At 50.8% G+C, this 20,934-nt stretch overlaps 11 protein-coding genes and 1 non-coding gene across 12 annotated transcripts; 6 read left to right on the forward strand and 6 right to left on the reverse strand.

Annotated features, from left to right (window-relative positions):
* Positions 1 to 1,177: 1,177 nt before the first annotated feature.
* P174DRAFT_378676 (copper amine oxidase) lies at positions 1,178 to 3,328 on the reverse strand (the record flags this gene model as incomplete). Its single annotated transcript, XM_024822850.1, has 4 exons — positions 1,178 to 1,377; positions 1,425 to 2,336; positions 2,389 to 2,968; positions 3,023 to 3,328. The coding sequence occupies 4 exons, from the start codon at positions 3,326 to 3,328 to the stop codon at positions 1,178 to 1,180; spliced, it is 1,998 nt and encodes a 665-aa protein (XP_024677828.1).
* A 329-nt stretch (positions 3,329 to 3,657) lies between these two features.
* On the reverse strand, positions 3,658 to 5,218 carry P174DRAFT_515942 (glycoside hydrolase family 76 protein; the record flags this gene model as incomplete). Its single annotated transcript, XM_024832251.1, has 4 exons — positions 3,658 to 4,300; positions 4,352 to 4,938; positions 4,971 to 5,051; positions 5,104 to 5,218. The coding sequence occupies 4 exons, from the start codon at positions 5,216 to 5,218 to the stop codon at positions 3,722 to 3,724; spliced, it is 1,362 nt and encodes a 453-aa protein (XP_024677829.1). The 3' UTR covers positions 3,658 to 3,721.
* Positions 5,219 to 6,024: 806 nt separating this feature from the next.
* P174DRAFT_515943 (putative C6 transcription factor) lies at positions 6,025 to 8,483 on the forward strand (the record flags this gene model as incomplete). Its single annotated transcript, XM_024832252.1, has 8 exons — positions 6,025 to 6,087; positions 6,116 to 6,232; positions 6,296 to 6,545; positions 6,597 to 7,141; positions 7,194 to 7,457; positions 7,497 to 7,688; positions 7,735 to 7,918; positions 7,966 to 8,483. 8 exons carry the CDS (start codon positions 6,025 to 6,027, stop codon positions 8,481 to 8,483), a joined length of 2,133 nt encoding a protein of 710 aa, XP_024677830.1.
* Positions 8,484 to 9,980: 1,497 nt separating this feature from the next.
* On the forward strand, positions 9,981 to 11,545 carry P174DRAFT_445830 (putative allergen Asp F4-like). Its single transcript, XM_024828426.1, has one exon. The coding sequence runs from the start codon at positions 10,356 to 10,358 to the stop codon at positions 11,427 to 11,429; it is 1,074 nt and encodes a 357-aa protein (XP_024677831.1). The 5' UTR covers positions 9,981 to 10,355; the 3' UTR covers positions 11,430 to 11,545.
* Positions 11,546 to 11,666: 121 nt separating this feature from the next.
* On the reverse strand, positions 11,667 to 12,441 carry P174DRAFT_379011 (uncharacterized protein; the record flags this gene model as incomplete). The annotated part of the gene is made up of 3 exons (XM_024822880.1): positions 11,667 to 11,883; positions 11,929 to 12,000; positions 12,047 to 12,441. The coding sequence occupies 3 exons, from the start codon at positions 12,439 to 12,441 to the stop codon at positions 11,667 to 11,669; spliced, it is 684 nt and encodes a 227-aa protein (XP_024677832.1).
* Positions 12,442 to 13,240: 799 nt separating this feature from the next.
* Positions 13,241 to 13,313, forward strand: P174DRAFT_t172. Its single transcript has one exon. It is a non-coding gene; the product is annotated as a tRNA-Thr (tRNA).
* Positions 13,314 to 13,854: 541 nt separating this feature from the next.
* Positions 13,855 to 15,493, forward strand: P174DRAFT_445831 (DUF500 and UBA/TS-N domain protein). Its single transcript, XM_024828427.1, has 2 exons — positions 13,855 to 15,141; positions 15,194 to 15,493. Exons 1-2 carry the CDS (start codon positions 13,945 to 13,947, stop codon positions 15,311 to 15,313), a joined length of 1,317 nt encoding a protein of 438 aa, XP_024677833.1. The 5' UTR covers positions 13,855 to 13,944; the 3' UTR covers positions 15,314 to 15,493.
* Positions 15,019 to 16,170, reverse strand: P174DRAFT_515946 (uncharacterized protein; the record flags this gene model as incomplete). Its single annotated transcript, XM_024832253.1, has 2 exons — positions 15,019 to 16,054; positions 16,080 to 16,170. The coding sequence occupies 2 exons, from the start codon at positions 16,168 to 16,170 to the stop codon at positions 15,378 to 15,380; spliced, it is 768 nt and encodes a 255-aa protein (XP_024677834.1). The 3' UTR covers positions 15,019 to 15,377.
* A 222-nt stretch (positions 16,171 to 16,392) lies between these two features.
* On the reverse strand, positions 16,393 to 17,705 carry P174DRAFT_445832 (ketopantoate reductase family protein). Its single transcript, XM_024828428.1, has 3 exons — positions 17,480 to 17,705; positions 16,763 to 17,424; positions 16,393 to 16,712 (listed from the first exon to the last, which is right to left on the reverse strand). The coding sequence occupies exons 1-3, from the start codon at positions 17,670 to 17,672 to the stop codon at positions 16,560 to 16,562; spliced, it is 1,008 nt and encodes a 335-aa protein (XP_024677835.1). The 5' UTR covers positions 17,673 to 17,705; the 3' UTR covers positions 16,393 to 16,559.
* Positions 17,706 to 17,895: 190 nt separating this feature from the next.
* On the forward strand, positions 17,896 to 19,206 carry P174DRAFT_445833 (putative short-chain dehydrogenase/reductase). Its single transcript, XM_024828429.1, has 4 exons — positions 17,896 to 18,163; positions 18,225 to 18,814; positions 18,856 to 18,945; positions 18,998 to 19,206. Exons 1-4 carry the CDS (start codon positions 18,121 to 18,123, stop codon positions 19,058 to 19,060), a joined length of 786 nt encoding a protein of 261 aa, XP_024677836.1. The 5' UTR covers positions 17,896 to 18,120; the 3' UTR covers positions 19,061 to 19,206.
* A 385-nt stretch (positions 19,207 to 19,591) lies between these two features.
* P174DRAFT_464388 (GNAT family N-acetyltransferase) lies at positions 19,592 to 20,050 on the forward strand (the record flags this gene model as incomplete). The annotated part of the gene is made up of 1 exon (XM_024830383.1): positions 19,592 to 20,050. The coding sequence occupies one exon, from the start codon at positions 19,592 to 19,594 to the stop codon at positions 20,048 to 20,050; it is 459 nt and encodes a 152-aa protein (XP_024677837.1).
* On the reverse strand, positions 20,030 to 20,839 carry P174DRAFT_515949 (GNAT family N-acetyltransferase). Its single transcript, XM_024832254.1, has 2 exons — positions 20,658 to 20,839; positions 20,030 to 20,600 (listed from the first exon to the last, which is right to left on the reverse strand). The coding sequence occupies exons 1-2, from the start codon at positions 20,807 to 20,809 to the stop codon at positions 20,099 to 20,101; spliced, it is 654 nt and encodes a 217-aa protein (XP_024677838.1). The 5' UTR covers positions 20,810 to 20,839; the 3' UTR covers positions 20,030 to 20,098.
* Positions 20,840 to 20,934: the final 95 nt, after the last annotated feature.

Here is a 20,934-nt window from a genome sequence, read left to right on the forward strand (position 1 = left end):
AGGATGTAGGCAGCAAGTTCACTGAACATATATTTGGCGGGATTTGAGAAGATTTCTCTTTTCTATCAGTTCGCCAAGTTCTCATTGGGTATTCGCGACCACCATTAAGATCTTCATTCGGTGTCGTTCGACTTTCTTCTCGCGTTGAGTCGAATTAAGCCACTGGCTCCACGCCTTGTATTGTTCTTCTGTCGTTGCTTCGGTAGAATAGGAAGAGCCGACATCGAAGATTCAAAACGCAACGTACTCTTGAGTACATGAACGCGAGATTACACGAGACAAAGTAAAAATATGTGGTACGAGTAAATGCGACAATGCCATGATGACGTCGACCTCACCACGCATACACCGCTTACTCAAGAGTATGCCTTGTTGAGTGTGTTATGGAAGAGCACGGCATTAGATTACTAAATATTTCAGAGTCTTCAACCTGCCGGTCTTGTGAAGAAGCTCCCTTACTAGTATTGTGGCATGGTTTGAATCTTAAAATTTACCCACATTATGGCGCCCTCACAATAAATAATTAAATAATTCTATAATAAAAAATAAAAAAATAAAAAAAGAAAAAAAAGAAAAAGAAAAAAAAGGGAAGAAAAGCACGTAAGGCTATCAATCCCAGCTGAGAGCTTAGTTCTTTAGTGTACACTTTGTCGTGAGCAGGTTCTAGAGAGGGCGCCATGGTTGGTTTCGATGGCCAGTAAATGGTGTCTGTGGCATTCTGTTTATATCTTTCTGTGTATATGCCTCTGTACAGACTTGTCGGCCGAGTTCGGGGACTCGGAGATAGTAGTTTTGATATACACCTGGCGCAGGATAATATCTATCCAATCCAATGTTTTCCTTTCTTTTCTGCTCCGGATAATTTTGAACGGCGAATGACTGTAATAACTGGTGACCAGAAAAGCTAATAGATGTTTAACGATCGGAGTAAAGCCATCTTGCACTCAATCCCCGATGCCGGTGATCGACTCGGCCAATTGAACAGACTTGGAGCGTCCGTCTTGCCAGATTACGTTCGTCGTCAGTGGATATTATTGTGTACGATGACACACATGCGATCTCGTCGCTCGTTGAATCCATAACGGATTGATTCATGATGACATGGCGCCTTTGCGTATAGTCAACAATAAGATGGACTTCATCAAGCGCATTCATGTCATTCATGTCATTCATCAGACTACAACTTCCCCTTGGCAGGAGCGCAGCAAGCAGCCGGCTCCGGATGCAGAGTTGACCGGTTGAATGACTGAGCCGACGCGGGAACATCCAGCGCCGGGTTCTTGGTAAAGAAGCCATCCGGCCTGAGCATGACACTGACCCGTTCGACCGGCATCACTGGGAAATCCTCCACACGAGGGTTGTGCGTAAGGCCAAAAGCTAGGACTGTCAGTGAGGCCTCAACGAGGATTCAAAATCAGACTTACTATGCCACAGGACGAGATCCTCATTTTCAATAGGATCATTGCGCTTCACCCACTTTTCCACACCCTCGCTTTGCTTGCTCTGGTTGGTGAACTCTCCAGCCGCATACAGCTCGTCATCCTGATACTTTGTCACCCAGATCGGCTTGGTAGCGAACTCGGCCCGCTTGTAGCCAAACGACCTGTTGCCAGCCAGAAGCATCTGGCTCGGCGAGGACTGCAACTTATAGGCGACCGGCTTATACGTGATGGGGTTGATGCAGGCGTCATTGCGGATCTTGAACACCCGGTGGCGCTCCACGCTGGTGTTGGCGCTGCCGCTAGTCCGCAGGACGGTTTGCTCCGTGGTGTAACCCACCAGATACGGGTTATTCTCATCCTCGGACATGGGGACGCTATCTTCGTAGTAGACCGTATTCTTGAACCCATCCAGGGCGGGGTCGATACGGAAGGAGAACATGTGCTGGTGGAAAGGTGCCATAACACCAGGCCCGACGTTCGTTCCCCAGGGCACTGTCGTCCCGAATTTCTCATTGTCGAACGGCACAGTAGACAGGATGCCGGTCGCGCGCACCTCCAGCTCGATGTTAGCGGCCTGGTCGAAGATAAAGGCAAAGATGTACTCGTAGTTGGAGACGGTGCAGATCATCTGGACTACTAGCTGCCGGTTGCGGACCACCGTGGCAGCCCCGGTGCGGTAGTTGGTGTGCTTGTGCTGCAGACCATTATCTTGCTCGTGCAAACAGATGACATTCTTCAGCTGCACGGGGTTGCCCTTGGAGTCGGAGCGGTACCCGTCAAAGTACTTGATGTGACCCAGACAGTCGCAGCCAATGGAGAGCTGGTTGGCAGTGATGCCGAATCCAACGTCCCCGACGTCAAACGCCTGCTTGCGGTGGTACGGGGCGCGCGGGTCTATCCTATTAGCAACTTCTCTAGTCCACAATCATGGATGATCAATGCATACCTCCATATGGTACGGTCATCTCGGACACTGAGAGCCGATAAAACACATTGCGTCCGTCATAAGTGGTGTTGTAGATGACCAACCCTTCACGGGTGTTGAAACCCACGCGAAACTTCCACTTCTGCCACGAGACCAGGTTTCCCTGCACATTGAATGATGGCCCCTCGGGCTGCTGCACGATATAAGGCTTCAGATCCGTCCGTAGCGGTTCTGTGAGCAGATCATGCGCGTACTGAATGGTCTCCACCATCTTCCACGGCTGAGTCTCGGCGACCTGAGCGTCCGCCCCACCCGGGAGATAGTCCATCCGGACAAGTTCGCGGGTGAGCGCATCGAACACCGGCGAGAATTTACAGGGCGCGGAATAGTGGTTATTTTGCGGATGGTCCGTGGTCACCACGTACATGTAGCACTGGAACAGGCGGCGGGATTCCTTGGGGTCGTCCGTCCCATAGATCCATGGATCATTGCAAACCGTCACCCCCTGCGGCAGTTGCATTTTGGCAATCTCGGCCTGCACGGCGGGGTGGCTCAGACAGAGTTGCTCGATTTCGATCAGTTCGTCGGCATCGACAGGGCCCTGATTGAGTCAGAGACATTCTCCGGAGAGTTCATCGATTGACATAGAACATACCTGAACCTCTTTGGGCAGCTGTTTGGCATACACCACAGACCTTTTCTCCGCATTGAGCAAGGCTTTGTAGAATGCTCCATTGTCTAGCCGATGGAAAAGAACCTGCAACAACCGGGATGGGGCTGTCGGCAAAGGCTTCCCTAGTCTCTCAGCTTCTATGTACGGTACAACCTCCCTTTTCAGAGGTTCATTGATGTCGATTTTCTTGTATCTCAGAGAGACTCCGGGGAAAGCTGCTTCCAGAATCTTGACTGCCAACTGGATTTCCCCGGGAGTGATGGGGTCAAAGGGATGAAGAGCCGTCATGACGTGTCTACACCGGATCGGAAAGAACAGAATGATTTGACATATTTTTGGACCAGAGCCATAGAGTCTTTATACCCTTTTGTACGACAACTCTACCTAGATAGTCTGGGGAAAAGATACGCCCTCCCACACCCTCGTGTTGTACGAGATGTGTCATAGACAACTGATTGGTGGGCGGATGCCTTGCCCCTCAGGCAATCGGTCACGTGCAGCCTCCTATTGGCCATCTCTGCCCCGGCGTATCTCTTGCCCAAAAGGGTTAGCGCATCACGAGTGTTATCATTTCCTGTTTTGTCCAGAGTGACAGAAGGACAACTGCACGAGGAGACGCTTCGTTTCATTTGACATTCATTATTCATTAGGTTTTATCATCGCTGTTGTTCGACGCCAGCGTTATGTCACAACAAGATAAAGATATCCGCCCAGCAGCACCCCCAATGCCCCCGTTGCGACCCACGCGACTACTCGGTCACCCATGGTGATGATACTAGAATCGTCGGGCACCGCAGTTCTGTCCGAGGAACCCCTCCCCGCCGCACTGTTCCCCTTGCTCGTTCCTCCAGTGCTATTCGTCAAGGGCCCCGCGACCGTATCGAACAGATTCGCCTGAACCACCTCCAACGCCGACATCTGCTGTCCCACCCCGGTCGTGCCGTCGTACTCGCCCGTCGTCCATCGCATTCCGCAATACGTCCCTGTCTTGCCGCCGACACATTGCGCAGCTGCTGCTGTGGCCGAAGCACGCAGTCTGGTCACAATGGTATCGCGAGTCCAGGGTGCCAACCGCGCAACATCCCCCATCCAGCGCGCCAGATACGCTTTGAAGGAGTACTGGTCGGTTCGACACGTGTTGATCGTCTCGCAGGCGTATTCATAAAGCACATTCTCGGATGACTTGTTCAGCGAGAGGAAGATCCTCTGCGCGTCGAGGAGACCCCCGATGCGCGCTTTCCATGTGGAGTTGCCTTTGGTCTGGCAGGGTCGTCAGCTGTTTCCTCGCTCTCGGAGGACTTGCAGACCTACATAATTCCACATATGGGCGGCCCCATGCAGAAAGACACCATTGTTATACGTCCATTCGACTCGATTGAGCTCAGAGCAATTGTCGCTCTCGTACGCCCCGTCGAAGACGTAATATTCTGGACCGATCAGCCCAGTCTCTATGACCCAGTCCCAGACCTTGTTCGCCCATTCGGCATACGTGGCATCCCCTGTGTACCGTGCGAGCCGGGCTGCGATATTGAAGAGCCCTCCGTTGGAGATGGAGTTCCGATACGTGTATCCGTTGTTGAAGGGAAAGATCTGCCACTTCAGTCCTCCTCCACAGGTCCGATCGTCCCAGCGTGAGACCTGCTCGTTGAAGACCGCTTGCGCCATGGCCAGCCACGACGGCGAGTCTTCGGGTGGGTTGGGGAAATTATGTTCGGCCGCCATGAGTGCGGTAAAGGCCCAGAAGGCCTGGTCATCGTTGCCCTCGGTGCGGGTTTGATTGGAAGGCATGAAGTCACCTGTTCCGGCCTGATGCAGAATAGCCTGCATGGTGAGGTTGTTGTAGGTACCGTCGCCGGTATATCGCCAGTAGTTGACGAGGGTGCCGAAAAAAGCGCCGGCTTCCCACCAGTAGTAGGGGGCGGGAGGTTACCTGGGACGTCGCCAGTGTTGTTGCCCGTGTAGAAGCTGACGAGGTCCCAGGCTAGTTGACTGGCTACCTCTTTGATATTTTCTGCGGGGCGATTAGGTCCGTTCGGAGGGAGCACTGCTTTTGTAGAGCTCACCTGAATCTGTGACGTTGAGAACGAGTGCGGTCGCTCGGAGGGGCAGTAGTAATATCGATAATAATACGCTCAAACGTAAAGATAAGGGCCAGTGACACTGGCATTGACGTCCCATCCTGGACGTCTCGATAATAGCTTCCTAGAAGGAGTGTAACGAGACTGATCACTCTGGAGTAATCATCTCAACGAAAAGAGCAACTGTTGAAAAAAATACGTAGCCCCGATGGTTGCAAGAACCATGTCCATGCCTCACACTGTGGCAGACAGTGCAACACCCATGCTTAAGCGATGCGAGGGTGTAAACCGTTCCTGAGGTCGAGACATAGAGATCTCTTTACCAGCTCGTCTGCGGTGACTAACCAGATCCAAACTAAGAACAAACAGACTCAAAAATGGGCAAGCATGAAGTAGTACCGTCAGTCGCGCCATCCCGATGAATCAATGACAGGCAATAACCGCTGGGTCAGGTTAGTACGAAGCGCGAAGCAGCATCTTACAATCAATAATGGAGAAACAGCTACTACGTAATGCTATCTGATACACCATGGCGCATCTGAATGTGGCTGGCTTGGTGAGCTTGATGGAGCAACAGCTGTTTCAGCCTGGGAATTGGTGATTCTATTTCAGACAGCAGAGTCACTAGGGAATTCACTGAGATAATACTGTGAAGAGTCATAACTCGACACTGTAAGGAAAATCTTCCCAGCCTCATATTATCGTCGCAATGATGTCCAAGATACTCGACTTCTTAATACAGGCATGATGGCATACCAAGTTACTGACCAATCAGATGCTGCCTGTCCCTCTCTAAGTTAACTATCTGCGGGGTTGGTGACTAAGGTAAATGCCAACAACAGCATCAAGAACATGCTATAACAATAATAAAGGTTAGTGTACAATAGTCCGACTGAATGAGAACGGATGGACCACTCAGCTCGTTCCAAGAGAACTTCCAACGCGTACGTGGACCACCGTCCCGGCCGAGCGCCCGACTGACTGCCACAGGTGTCAGCGATGCCGAGCTCGCAAGGTCAAATGTTCCGGCACGCAGCCGTGTGACAAGTGTCGCAATCGGCAGCAAGACTGTGTGTTTGAGGAAGATCGGAAGATCGTAGTTTCTGAAGAGTATGTCGAGGAAGACCGGCATAAGATGTTGTTCTAACGGTCATGGAGGTTGTTCCTTTCGCTCAAGAGAAAAGTAAGCGAACTAGAAGGCTCGCTTACATCGACTCCGTCAAAGCGGCCTCGCGTCGTACAGAGTCATGCCAGTAATTCAGAGTCTATCAGTTCAAAAGAAGCGCCGCAGTCAGTGTCAGAACCATGCGGACTCGCTACGCCTGAGCAACAGGAGTTGAATCGACATGATGAACGATTCGCCGCCAATCCCTTGGTATCACCGTCCACCTACGTGAAAAACAGCGGGCGCACACAACGGGCTTGGTGTATGCTTTATTGATCTAGAAGTAAGAACCTCGCTAATGGTTGACTATCAGTACTTCTCGGTCCAACCTCGACATGGTCGTTCAGTCGTCGGGTCCTGAGCACAATCCAGACCCGTCTTAACCCTGCAAGCACTAAGCCAATCCCTCTTGCCGTCGACGGCGATGCATATCAGATTCACTGGCGACAGGCCAGGTCGGAGGAGATCCCCGACATAAGCGGACTCTCTTCTCGCGATCAAGCAATTTACATGCTCAACACGGTCCGTTTCCATTTCGGCCATCTGTATCAGCTCATTGATGAGGAGGACTTCGCCCGTAACTTGGACGAGTTCTATCATAATGCATCCGCAAAGGTCCAGGAGTCCAGGCTGTGGTACGTGCAGTTTCTCGTCGTGTTGGCGTTTGGAGAGGCACTGTTGGCGCCTGTGCGAAGGGCATCAAATACTGCATCATGGACAAAGTACTTCTCCAGAGCGATGTCACTATTACCGGATACCACGGCGCTTTGGCAGGATCCACTGCTAGCCATTGAGGTCCTGGCGCTGATTGCGCTGTACCTTCACTCGGTGGATATGCGGGACTCGGCCTATTGCTATGTATGCCTTTGCCATTTCAAGATCGGTAAAAGGCGACGACTGACGAGCGCAGATCGGTCACGCCATGCGTATGGCTCTGGTGGAAGGGTTGCATCGTGCTCTTCCAGTCGAGCAACTTGGTCAGAAGCGCGTCGAGCGGTGTACCAAGATCTGGTGGACGGTATACATTCTCGACCGCAAGTTCTCTTCGTTGATCGGGTCGCCGACTTCGGTGAATGACGAGGATGTAACCACCGTCCTGTGGGACCCGAAGAGCTGTTCCCAGGAGACCGCCGCTTTGAGCCTTCATGTCAAGATCACGCAGGTTATCACGCGGGTGTTGAATAGTAAGTGACTGACAGCCTGGTAAGAACAGGCTGACATTACCACAGCGGTGTACAGTGCAAACGGGAAGTTGGGTGGTGCCTTCCTTCATGGCATTCGCTCCATACTGCACGAGATGACCGACCTGTCGCGGGAATTGGAGGAGGTTTTCGCTCATCGATTTTCGAGTTCGGTGGATGCTCTTTCCGGTGTGACCACTCGGTTGACACTTTCATGTCATTCGGTGCGTGTTATTCCTTTAATCATGCCCAGGTGGCTCATGGAAATAGTGCATTATCGTCACCGCTCGGCCACTCATTCTGAGTCTGCTCTGGGAACGACTAAGCTGCTTCCAGGAGGGCGACGTCTTCCGAAGTCTATCCTCTCCCGTTCGAACCTTGATCCAAGCGTGTATCGATTCCGCACTCAGATCATTGAAGATCCTGACAGCCCTGCGAGACCAGAATCTCCTTGGTTAGTCCTAATTCCCCAGTCTGATGCGTACCCTAACGACAAGACAGAAAGCTTTCTCCCCTTCGACCTCGAGAACCTCTTCTCGTCCTTCTTTATCCTCTGCTTAATCTCCGCCGTCTTGCCAGGCACACTACCGGACCACAGCTACCGCGATATGGGCTTCAGTCTGTTGGATGAGATGATCGCACGTGGAAACCGAGTCGCGCAACTTCGCAAATCGGAGATTGAGCTTCTCGAAGAGTTGGTGCAACCACTTATACGGCCAGAGAACCCCCACCGTGAAGAGGACGCGGGAAATCCTCTCATTGAGTCAACTAATGAACGAAGCTCTGTGGCTCAAGAGCAGCACCACGGACTGGGTCCGGATGCAGAAGGTCCCGCTCCGACTTCGGCAATCCCAGTCACAGTGGCACAGGAGGAGGAGCTCCTTTTCGACTGGCGGGATTTTGGTCTATCCTTGAATCATATGCTCTCGGCGACAGATGAGCTGAACGCGAACCGCTTGGTTCCTGGGGCAGAGGACGAGGAGTTACCGGCTGACTTGTGGTTGTGGGGTGATGGCTAGCCTGATTTATCCTTCTCTCGGCTAGAATCAAGAACAATACCGCACTCACATTGTTATGAGCCATTGTTGCGCTAATCTTCTAGGTTAGATTAACTCGACAATGGAGTATTACTCCTTGTCAGCTACAGCAACGTACGGTCTGCCGAAGGACCGCATCTTACCTGTCTATAGCGGCCTTCTCTATGGGAATCAAACATCCGGCATAAGATATTCACGTGAGTGGCCATATTTAATCCAAGCTATGCTGTCATTTGGTTATTTTAAACCTTCTAGCAGCACGCAGTGTATGAGAACCTGATGCATATGATGCTGGGCACGGGCGCCTCGAACATGAGATACTGAAATTAGCATAGTAAGTTATCTAGTCGTCTAAGTAAATCCGCAATTGAAACGCGTACGTATGCAGATACGCGGCTTCGGACACTGGGCCGGATCTTCAGACTTACAGCGGCTAGTTCTGAACTGACGTGCCAATTCAATTGATATCCCGGGTATGGAATGCTATTTATTTAGCCATATGAGGATTCTCACTTGGTAAAAGCAGTCCATGATGCGACGCTATGGCTATGTTCGAAATCAACTTGATTCACCAGCGTACTGAGCCTATGTATTTCAAGAGCAACCCTTCTCAATACCTATGTATTTCAAGAGCAACCCTTCTCAATACCTATGTATTTCAAGAGCAACCCTTCTCAATACTGATTTATTTTCCACAGCATTAGCAACGTGTTTGCCTGAAGATGGACTAAAATAGTCAATAGTATCAAGCATTCGTCATCCCGATCTAGAGTTTTGCCTCAAGCCAGTGGCTGCTGTTAGCGGGTCGAAAAGGCGTTCATTAGAGCCGTTGTATACGTAAGTCAATGGGATCCACTCCCATTTCCTCAAAGAGGAAATCAGACAATTTTCATCCCTCATTATTGTATGCTTAAGGCGTGACAATTCATACTCGGTGCACTAAGGAGAGTACAAGCCGAACAAAAGATGTTCTTTTGGGTTGTTGAAAGCATGTGTAAGGTGCTATATGAAGCGCACTTTCATATTAAAGGTGCCATAGGTGGAGGGAGAAGGAGGAATATGAGGGCAACACTGTCGATTGCAATTCTGCCCAGAGCCAAAATGATATAATTCGTAAAATCTAGGCCTTTGATCGGATTTTTGACGACTTGGAAATCCCACCGTCCTGCCATAAGGTCGCGCCCGGAGATGCCACTGCAAGACAATACATGGCAACGCTGTCGTATAGATACCAGCCACGAATCAGGGCAGTCTTACTGCATACCCACATGGAATATTCAAGATCTTTTTCTTGTTCCATTGCGCATGTCTTAGTTCTGAGTGGCTGAGAATGTTGACGACGCAAGGAGGGGCCCCGCTTAAGTAGGGATGGTATTTGGTTCCATGACTATCAACAATCAACAAAGCCTAGATCTAGAACAGCGCAGACTATATCAATTCAGCTAGTTGGTCCTCTGGACCAGGCTCTGGATGGGATGGGGCAGTCCGTTTCATATTCTGTAATTCTGTTCGCTCGACAGATCAACCATCCATAGGGCTTGACCCGTGTGGACTCTTGATGAATACCAATTGACTAGACAAGCATCTGTCCAATATGTCGGCTTTCTCGAGCGCTGACGATAACTCTCTTGGCCATACGTCTTGTCTATAGTCGCTCACATCTTTGCTCGTTGGCACTGGTCCCACTTGACGAGATTCAGGAGTCTTCATCCGACAGTCATTCATTCATATATCGCAAGTCAACACTCTTTTCCACGGGGTTACCATCGCTGCCACTCTCTCATTGTTTGTGCTGAATCCATCAATTATTAGTCACTCGTTTGTTATAAGCAGAACTAGATTCACCCATTCGTCATGAAGTGGGAGTCATTCTTTTTGACAGCCATCACCGCTGGCTCGGCCATGGCTGGAGCGCATCATGCACACGAGCATGCTCATCGTCGTCACCGTCTTGCTCATAATGCAGAATTGAAGGCTAGAGAGGTTGACGCCCAGGCCAACCCTGCGGTCAGCACCAAGACTATCGTCAACCTCGAGGTCGTCACCATGTACACCACTATCACGCAACTCCCTCCCGCCCACAAGCCAACTACCACCGTGGCAGCCGCAGAGGCTTCCACTGCTGACAGGCAGACGCTCGCAAGCGTCAACCTCGACGTCGCTGTGAACCTTCTGGATGTTCTTTCGGTCTCCACCAGCACAGCGACTACGTTTAGCACTAGCACCAGCAGCGCCACAGTGTCTGCGGCGACCAGCAGCTCCGGCAACAGCGTCAGCTGGACCTCCACCCCTTCCAATGGCGTGTACTCCACCTCTGGTTTTGGCCAACGCACCAGCTCCTCCGGCTCAGGGATCGAGTACGTCGGCAACGTCGGCAGCCCCTGGGGCAGCAACATCATCGAGGTGACCGCCTCCACAGCCTCGCAGTACAAGTACGTCGTGAAATTCACGGGCAGCAACACCAGCAACTGGTTCGTCTCGTTCTGGAACAAGATAGGCCCCGATGGCAAGATGGACGGGTGGTACGGTCACTCAGCGCTCAACTTCACCCTTGCGGCTGGCCAGACCAGATACGTTGCCTTTGATGAGAACTCGCAGGGTGGATGGGGTGCCGCTGCGGGCAACTCGCTGCCGACGGATGAGTACGGCGGGTATGCCTGTACCTGGGGCGAGTTTGATTTTGGGAATACCGGCAACGCTAAGTGGTCTGGGTGGGACGTGTCTGCCATCCAGGCGCAGAATGCGGGTCTGACGGTGCAGGGGATGAGAATCTGTAATCACAAGGGGGCTGATTGCTCGTATATCACGACTAATGCCGCCAAGGTGGTGAATGCGTACACGGCGGCGGAGGCGTCTGTGGATGGTATCGGAGGTAGTGTGAGTGCTGGCGCGGTGAGGTTGGTGGTTGACGTTGATTACAGTGGTTGAGTTATTTGGGCTTCGACTGTATATAGATATTCGATGGGTAAATAGGTTTTTCGGATGTATACATTGATATATATCTTGCTCTTAGATAGCGCTTCATTTGCCCGCGCAAAAGCTGTCTACTCTGAAAAGGAAGGGTTAATAACTGATGATACTTAATACTATCTAGAAAGGAAAAAGAACGGACTTTGTGCTGAATGAGGTGCACTAGGCGAGATAGGTGAGCTATACACCTTCACTCTACGAACTCGACATGGCGGGAATGGTGATGCTCTCGATCGTCCACACCTTTCCTCCCTCGCTCGAGCTCAAGCCAGAGTACGTCGCACCGGCAGCCGAAGCAATGGTGTTGCCAAATGTAGTGTCGGCCGAGGCCAGAGTGATCTTCGTGTTGAGGTATTTTTGCTCTGCGACAGTGCCCGTGCAGCCACCGTTACACTCAGTTCCAGTGCCATATCTACTCAATTAGCATCATCTGTGATTGTGGGAGCAAACAACTCACCCTGTCATATAAGGTCCAGACTTGTGCGAGAAGGTCGACAGGACCTTACCCGTCTGCGCATTGGTAACATTCCTATCCCAATTAGCCAACATCCGTACCGTCAGTGCGATATACATACTGCACCCAGGTGTCCTGATCATCCAACAAAGTATACTCGATGCGAACCTGATCCGTCCCGCTCACTGGACTGGCATCCCCATCCAGCTGTCCAAAACTACCGAACAGACTGGCCCTTACACACCATTGGCCCGTCGTTGCACCGCACCAGTCATTGCTGGGCCAGCTTTCCAGCGTGGTTTGGACGAGATCGCCTGTGCCGTTGCTCATCCCAGGCCAGAGGAAGAGCTCGCCGCTTTGAGTTGCAGGCGCCGCACCGGGGATGAGGGTGGTGACGGCGTTGACGATGGTGGATTTGGTAGGGCCGAGAGAGACGCTGCCACCCCATGTATCTTCACGTTTGACGGAGGAAGATAGGCCCAGGGCAGGGAGTAGGAGACCGAGAACGAGCTTCATTTTGATGGTACGAAGAGACTCAACCTAAGCACTGAAATATTTGTTCTTGATGGCATTCCATTGACGTGCAGGAATTGGACTTTAAATGTTCTACGACTGCGTCAGGGGGCAAAGGATCCCATATTGCAATCTATTCGAGAGCGAGTGAGACTCCGGCAAATCGTCCTGAAACAAGCCGTCGATGTAGATTCTCCATCACTCACTTGGCTTGCGAACTTGGCTTGTTTAAGCTCAAAATTGACAGAGGGGTGAGACACGGAAATTCTTCAGTTGGTGCTCATTTTCACACCAATGCCAATAGGCGTTGCAGTCATCCAGTATTATTCTACTGCACTCTGTGGTCTGTTACTCCGCAATGTGGGAACTATTACGCAACTGTCTCAGCTGAAGTGTGCGTGACCTGGAGAACCTGCCGGACATACTCTGCTTATCGAGAAACGGTCATGCACCAAATATTTAAAGACACGATATTCTAGCAGTGCCATGATTTGGCAGGATATCTCATTACGATCGCACGTGGCTAGCATGTTCGGATAATGAGGTGGAGTTCAGAATGGGGGGACAATGGTATATACGGACAGAGACCATAAATAGCCAGTACGGAGAATAGCCGAGTTCTAGACGTTTGATATACAGGAGAGTATAGTCCGTTTCAAGTAGGCAATACGAATACGGGGCTCATGCCATGCCCCATTGTTTCGACATGGACTCATGATCTCTATGGTACCCACCGGACATATCTTTGGCTTCTCTTTATTTTGGTTAATAAAACAAAAGCGTTGACTTTTTCCCTCAACGAGCTCGCATAGCTCAGTTGGTAGAGCGCATGACTAGTAATCATGAGGTCAGCGGTTCAAATCCGCTTGTGAGCATTTCTTTTTGTTCTTTGTGTATTCATGATGAGACCTCGTTCGTATCCGAGTACGAGCATATTTTTCCATATTTGCTAGGAGTATATATAGTATAGGACTAGGTATAACTTAGAGAGTTTATATATCTAAGTTCTGATTTTGTGGCGTGTACGTAAGGCACTTCGAAGTTATCAACCCGAGGCAAGAGGGAAGGAAATGAAGCCTATCCGGATTCTTAAGATGTAAGCTATTTATATATCACAGTAATAGACGCATCACCATCAGCAACCAAGGAGATTTATATCATTGCCTTGAATCAGAGGATAAAGAAAAGGACAGTGACTGGGTAACTGACTAGGTGATCTATTGTTGATTGCCTTCTGCCTGAAATGAACGTATTGAGGCGATGCCCCGCGATCGCCAGCACAGCCATAGCGTCTCGCACCGAATCATCACGCATCATTGGGGCAAGTGGGTTGGCTCGCCACGCTTATTATTGCTTGTGTGCTATCACACCCATGTCTGTTCTATGCAGCCGCTGATGAATGTCGATGGCTTTATCCTTCTGCCTGGTGCCACTGATCGGCATCACTCTATATAATTGTCCGTTCCTCGGGCAAAGACATATCAACACCATCCAGCTCAATCCAAAATGTCCTCGAAAGCAGATAATACCAAAACTGCATCCCCATATCCTTCAAGCCCTGGGACCAAAAAGTCGCTAACACAAAACAAAGCATGGATCTGCGGCAAAAAAGGCTTCGACAAAGCCTGGGACGCCCTCGATAAAGTCGGCGCCCCCGTGAACCGGCTAAGCAACAAACTCGGGTCTGAAGCCTTCTGGCCCATGACGCTGGACAAAGAAAGTGAAAAGGCCGCTCGGGTCCTGCGCAGTTTCTGCAAGGAAGGGGTATACGTTGCCGAGGATGCGACCGTGGCAAGCCGGGAACAGACACCCGACGCGAAAATCGACAAACCACGGGGTAAACCCAAGGTTCTGCAGAAGATTCCTGCGGAGGTGATCCGCCAGGCAAAGGGGATCGCCATCTTCACAGCCATGAGGACGGGACTGTGGTTCAGCGGTGCTGGTGGGAGTGGGATCCTCATTGCTCGCGTACCTGAGACGGGTGAATGGAGTGCGCCGTCAGGGATATTGTTGCATACCGCTGGCCTTGGGTTCCTGGCTGGCATAGACATCTACGACTGCGTCATGGTCATCAATACGTATGAGGCGCTGGAAGCGTTCACCAAAGTGCGAGTGACGCTGGGAAGCGAGATCTCCGTCGCAGCTGGGCCCGTGGGCATGGGAGGGGCGCTGGAGTCGGAGGTGCACAAACGACAGGCTCCCATCTGGTCGTACGTCAAGAGTCGCGGCTTCTATGCCGGGGCGCAGATTGACGGGACGATTCTCATTGAGCGCAACGACGAGAATGAGCGGTTTTATGGTCGCAAGGTGCCTGTCAAGGAGATCATGGCTGGTCACGTCCGGACGGAGAACGCGTCTCTCCAGATGTTGACGCATACTCTTCATTCGGCGCAGGGCGACAAGCAGTTTGATCAGACTCCGTCTGGAGTTGCTGTACCGACAGGACCGAGTCCAAGTGATTTCGCGCCCGAGGAACTGGCAAATTCAAATCTGATGGCACACGGCGCATTGGTCGCTCCGACGCAGAAGGCTACCGAAACATCTACTCCTTTTCACGACCGTTCCGTACCCGGCCACGGTGTCCAGAGCGACGAGGCCGTCGTTGCACAGATGGAGAGCATGGGGTTTGCTAGAATCGATATCGATCGGGCCATGAGAGCGGCGTCGTTCAACCCCGATCGCGCCGTGGAGTATCTGCTCAATGTGAGCTGACCTAGAGCTCGCGCATGTTCATTCGACTAACTGATTTTTTTAGGGGATTCCTGACGACGACGACCATCCTGACCATCCTGAGCAGCAGCAACAGCCAGTCATTGCTACCGCGCCAGATCATCCCGAGCTTCCAGCTCCTCCTCTTCCACCCAGACATCACTAATGCCGTCTAACTTCTGATGATGAAGCGATGACGAACTTATGGATCTGATATAGACATTTAATACCTATTTGACCTCTGCATACTTTTCCAATGCACGATGTAACTCTCCCCATAACCCATCATGCCAACTGAACAACTGCTCCCACTCCTCTATCGTCTTCTTGTAAAACTTCAACCAGCTACCTACAATGAAATCGGCATATGTAGGCATATCGCCATCGAGAAACGGACCCTCCGTCCGTCGGTAGGCCTTTGCTAGCTCTCCCAGCGCATTCTGGAAGCTCTCGAGCATGCCCGCCCTTGCCTCGCCTGTGATCATCAGATCCTCATAGCGCTCCTTGCCCGCTCGCTTGGCAAACGTCGCTTTCGACTCCTCCGCTGTTGCGGGGTTGTACGGCATCCCCTGAACACAGAGCACGCAATGCTGAGTGAAGACAGCATCGACCTGAGAATTGAACGCGGAGATCAGGCCCACAGTCGAAGGAGGGAGTAATCTCGGCCCCTCGGGGTAGAGTCTGTCAAGGTACTGCGCAATCTCAAAAGAATCACCCACAAGCTCGCCAGTGGAGCTGCTTCTGATGATCGGAAGGGTGTGGAAGGGACTGCCGTCGGGGAGGACTCTGTTGGCTGGGAGGCCAAGTCTCTTGCGCACGGTGGGTACGTCAGGCAGTTCTACCCATTCTGTTCGATAGTGGGCTTGTTTAAAGTTGAGGGCGTATCTGTTGCGTCTTAGTTTACGTGCTTATCGTCAATGAATGCGACGTACCTTGTTTTCCAGGGATTGGGCGCATAGCAAGTGACTGGGGAGCCGAGGCAATATCGTAGAAGAGAATAGTAGGCTTGGAATTGGACTCCATTATTGGTGATTTGATAAGATGTGGACTGTGCACTCCGTAGTAGATGAATTTTGACGGATTGATCTAGAAGAACCAGCTTCAATGACCAATAGGAGATGAGATGGTGTGATTTAGGTTGATGATGGTGCAAGTCTGCAGAGTCTACAATATATATATATATATATCACTTCAACCATCTTTTCTTTATTCTTGATGAATTCCTTCAGCATAACTTGCATCGATGCACGGATCATCACGGAACGGATCATAATGGATCAGAATGAGCCAAAATGACTCATGCTTGGCATTTTGCTAGTGCATGGTCGACGCTAAAATAAATGAAAATCCCCTCAATTTGGATATGGCTGAAGATTTCTGTCTCAATTATGCAGACCAGGAAAAGATAGAGTCTACGATATTCTGATTCCTCTTTCATTGGCGACCCTCCACTGAACAGTGGAGCAGAGCTCGTACAGAACAGACAAGGTAGGTGTGGAAACGCCTTGTTTCTGTGCCTCGCGAACCACCTCGCCGATGAGATTCTCGTGCTCCAGTAAATTGCCCTAGGGTTGTGAGTCCACAGAGCTAATCGAGGGGCAAAGTGTGCACATACCTTTTCCATATCTTTTTGCATGCTAGGAGCAATCTTCCTCTCCATCGGATTCTTGCGAATCGTCGTCTCGATGATATCGTCTGGTAGCTCAATACCCACAGCCTTAGATACTTCAACTACCTCCTTCATAGCAGGAATTACCAAGCGATCAAGAGCACTCCCCGCAGTCTGTAAATCGCCCGTATTGACCCTGGTCAGCGCGCAGATGGGATTCAAGGTCGCATTGTACACCAGCTTGCTCCAGCGATCTCGCTCCCAGTTTGGCTCATGTCGCACGTTAGTCTTGCCTCCCGCGCCATAGATATGCACAAATTGCTGCGCGGCCTTTTGTTGAGTATCTTGATCGAGAAGCGGGTTGCGAAAGGCGGCAATGTGCAGGTCATCTTCCTCTTTCTGTTCGATCACTCCGTGGGCGATTTCATGAGCGTCGCATCGGCTCACGCCGGAGAGAATCACATTCTGCGGGAAACGCGACAGGAATGGCTTTTCGATGTTCAATCCATTCTGAATGAGAACAATCACTGTATGGCCAGGCGTCACCGCGGGGCTGATTGTCTCGCATATAGAGGGTATGACGTCCGGGATGTTCTTGGTGGTGCAGACAATGTAGTCGAAGAACGTACTGCTGTCCTCGTCACGGATGAGAGGAACCGCATTTAGAACTGGAGTTGCTCCGTTAGCCACGCCATGCCATTCTGTAAAGAGAAGATTGCAAACCTGCAGTCGGCCGCCAGTTTTTTATATGACCGTGTTCACAGGAGATAATTTCAATCCCTTTGCTTATGACCGCTTCATAGTTGGACCGTAGAACACAGGTGACTTCGGCTAACCCTCCGCGCTCAAGGTTGAGTGCCGCAATGGTACCAATTCCTCCGGTTCCGACTAAGAGCACGCGCGCTTTTGAAGGCATAGTCAGTGATGTTTAGTGACCTTCTGCCACTAGTACCAAGCTTTATGTCTAGAGTATCTTGAGTGTACAGTGGCCACCTTTTCCCGCTGAAATGATAGTGCTTTACCCCGCTTGTGAGTCAGCAGTAGCTACAACCAGGAAAGCCGCGGTGGTGGGGTTGACTATCAATTAAGCTATAGAGAACAGACCCAACTCGTATACTTTTCGAGCATTTTGGCACACATTTCACCCTTGTATTTAGTTGATATGTATTAGGGCTTCCCCGCGGCCTGACGTCATATCGGGGATGGGCCGATCCAGCATGATACTCATTGCCTAAAAGAGTCACAATCGATGGCCGGGAGAAAGGAGTTAAAACTTTCGTTGGAAGGTTAAGAGTTATTTCAATCAATTCCTTTAGACGACGCGTATACTACGACTGACAAGTCCGCAGCATATCCTGACCACAATGGCTTTCGCTCGCAGATTAGCTATCCTCCCTGGAGGTCTAGGTACACCAATGGACACTTCGATAACCAAAACAACGCATATTAACGCGAATATGGTGTGTAGGTGGCCTGGGTACCAGCATAGGCAAGAAACTCAGAAAACAAGGCGCTCACCTCGCCATCCTCTATGCCCCCTTCGAAGCTGCCTGGCGAGAGGGGCTTCTCCGATCCGGCTATGGAGAAATTTCCAGCGACGCAATTCGTACCTATGAATGCGATATTACTTCCCCATCATCAGTCGACTCTGCCTTTGGCGCCCTGGAGCGGGAAATGACCAGACCGTCTCCAACAACCCAGAGCGACGGGGCCTTGCCGAGCATTCTCATCAACACCGCCGGATATGTCTCGCTCAGTGACATGGAGAAGACTCCACCAGAGGAGACCATGAAACATTTGACCACCAACGTCCTTGGCCCAATGCTCTGCTCGCAGGCCTTTGCGCGACTCTACTTTGCCGCCTCTAAGCCTGCAGAATCATACCCGAATCCGTTCTCCCCCGGCCGAATTGTCAGCATTGCATCGCAAGCTGCGCATGTGGCACTGCCGCGACATGGGGCATACTGCGCTTCCAAGGCTGCGTTGCTAGGATTGACTCGCAGTATGGCGTCAGAATGGGGAGGACGAGGTATCACTGCCAACTCCGTATCACCGACGGTGGCGTGGACGGCTCTCGGGAAGAAGGCTTGGGGGAAGAGTCGGTGCGGGAGGCTTTTTTGAAGACTATTCCCACCGGCAGGTTCGCGCTTCCTGAGGAGGTTGCGGATGCTGTTGTCTTCCTTTGTCAGGTGGGTCTCTCGTAGAAATTCGAAGTGACGTGGATGCTGATCGAGGGTATAGGATTCGAGCGGCATGGTTAATGGTGCGGATATCAGAGTTGATGGCGGCTTTACTATCCAATGATCGCCTTGAATATCTCCCGTATGCCTGATCATGCTATTTTAATGTGGTGAATTAATCTTTCGAGTTCTTAATATCTGATTATGATGCTGGGCATAGAGTGTATCTTTATGCCTTCCTCAAGTTAGATCCTTATCTACTGCTATCAGACAGCATCCGTCTATTTCTTCTAGGAACGTCTTAGAGAGATAGAATCTTTTCGTCAGGTTAGTCCGCGTAGCCAACCCAGTAGCTTTGGCTTCTTTAGGGCAGCAATCATTGAATTCAAGGGGTGCTCGTATTTGTCAAATTTTGTGACTCATAGATAAGGGCCCGAAGAAAGGGCCAAAAGATTGAAAACATGTCAGTATCTCCTGACACTCCAAAGTGTCAGCTTTGCCATACACTGAAACCAGCCTGATTATCCAGGTTCCTGCACACATCTTCTTAGATGACGACAACTTGCCACAGCCATACCCATCAACTACCTACATCCACTCTAGCAGCAGAATTTCTTCTAAAGATCCTACAATACAGATTGAAACGACAACAACAATGCTGATCAAATCCGATACGCTTGAGCATCCAGAGGTCCAGCATCTGCTCCAGCACCACTTCACTGAGCTTCGAAGCCAAGGTTGCCCTGAGACATCATTTGCGCTGGACCCAACCGCTTTCCGAAACCCGTCAATTACTTTGTATACCGCCTGGGAGGGCGACAGTCTGTTAGGCTGTGGCGCCTTGAAAGAACTCAGTCCAACACATGGAGAGATCAAATCGATGCGGACGGTGCAGGGACACTTGCGGAAAGGTGTTGCCAATGCTATTTTGAAGCATATCATTGCCGAAGGGAGGGACAGGAAGTACCACTCGTTGAGCCTGGAGACGGGGACTGACAGGAGGTTTGAGAGCGCTCACCGGTTGTATCTGGGGATGGGGTTTGGGGTCTGCGGGCCTTTCGGGGGATATGCGAGTAGTGATGACAACATGTTTCTGACATTGAAATTGCTTTGAATATTTTTTTGATATCATATGGGATCAGAGATCCTTGACTGATATACTTCAGGGACATGTGTGCTTAAGTACCGGCCTTTCCAACTCCCACAGCAACAATTCATCCTGGTCATATACAACCTGCTTAATCACCCTGAATCCACATTTGCTCAATACCTTACTGGAGCCCGCGTTATCCTTCTCGCAAAAGGCAAAGACTTTTTCAGTCGGCTCACTTCCGTCTTCTGCAGAATTCAACTGAGGCTGGCGAGGTAAGTTCCACCATGTTTTCAGCAGTCCGTCCAAAGCTTCCGTCGCATACCCCTTGCTCCAGTAATCAGGATGAATTGAATACCCAATCTCAGGGCTGGGATATACTTGATTGATACTCATGTAGCCAATCACCCGTTTGTCGGCGGCTGGTGGCTGAGACTCATCCTCCCATTGTGCGCGTTCAATGAGCACGTAGGCAAAGTGACGGCCGAGGACACCCTCAGGGCCCGCAGTAAAGATCTTCGTGGCCATCCATTCCCATGTCTCTTGGACCGTTCGATGAGGGGTTTTGGGGTAGCTTACGATCGGTGTCAGTCTTTTGATCATAGAACGAGATCAACAAGTAGGTACATACTTTGTTCTGGCAACTTCAGGTCTTGACCGGATGGCGAATAAACCCTCTGCATCAGAGTGGGCCAGAGGTCGAAGATACAATCTATGGGTGATGATGGGTGGGAGGGGTTCTAGGATAGACACTCGGACGTTCTGCTGAGGTAGGGCGGCCATTCTGATGAAAAATATAGACTGTCCTTTGCGAAGGACTAATGAATGGATGAGAGGTTATTTTGACTAGATTCAAATTGCAGTCTGACAATTGACAGGAATGGGGTGGAATATTAGCGGGACACCAG

This window comes from Aspergillus novofumigatus (genome assembly GCF_002847465.1).
Source record: "Aspergillus novofumigatus IBT 16806 chromosome Unknown P174scaffold_10, whole genome shotgun sequence".
In the NCBI taxonomy this organism is placed as follows: domain Eukaryota; kingdom Fungi; phylum Ascomycota; class Eurotiomycetes; order Eurotiales; family Aspergillaceae; genus Aspergillus; species Aspergillus novofumigatus.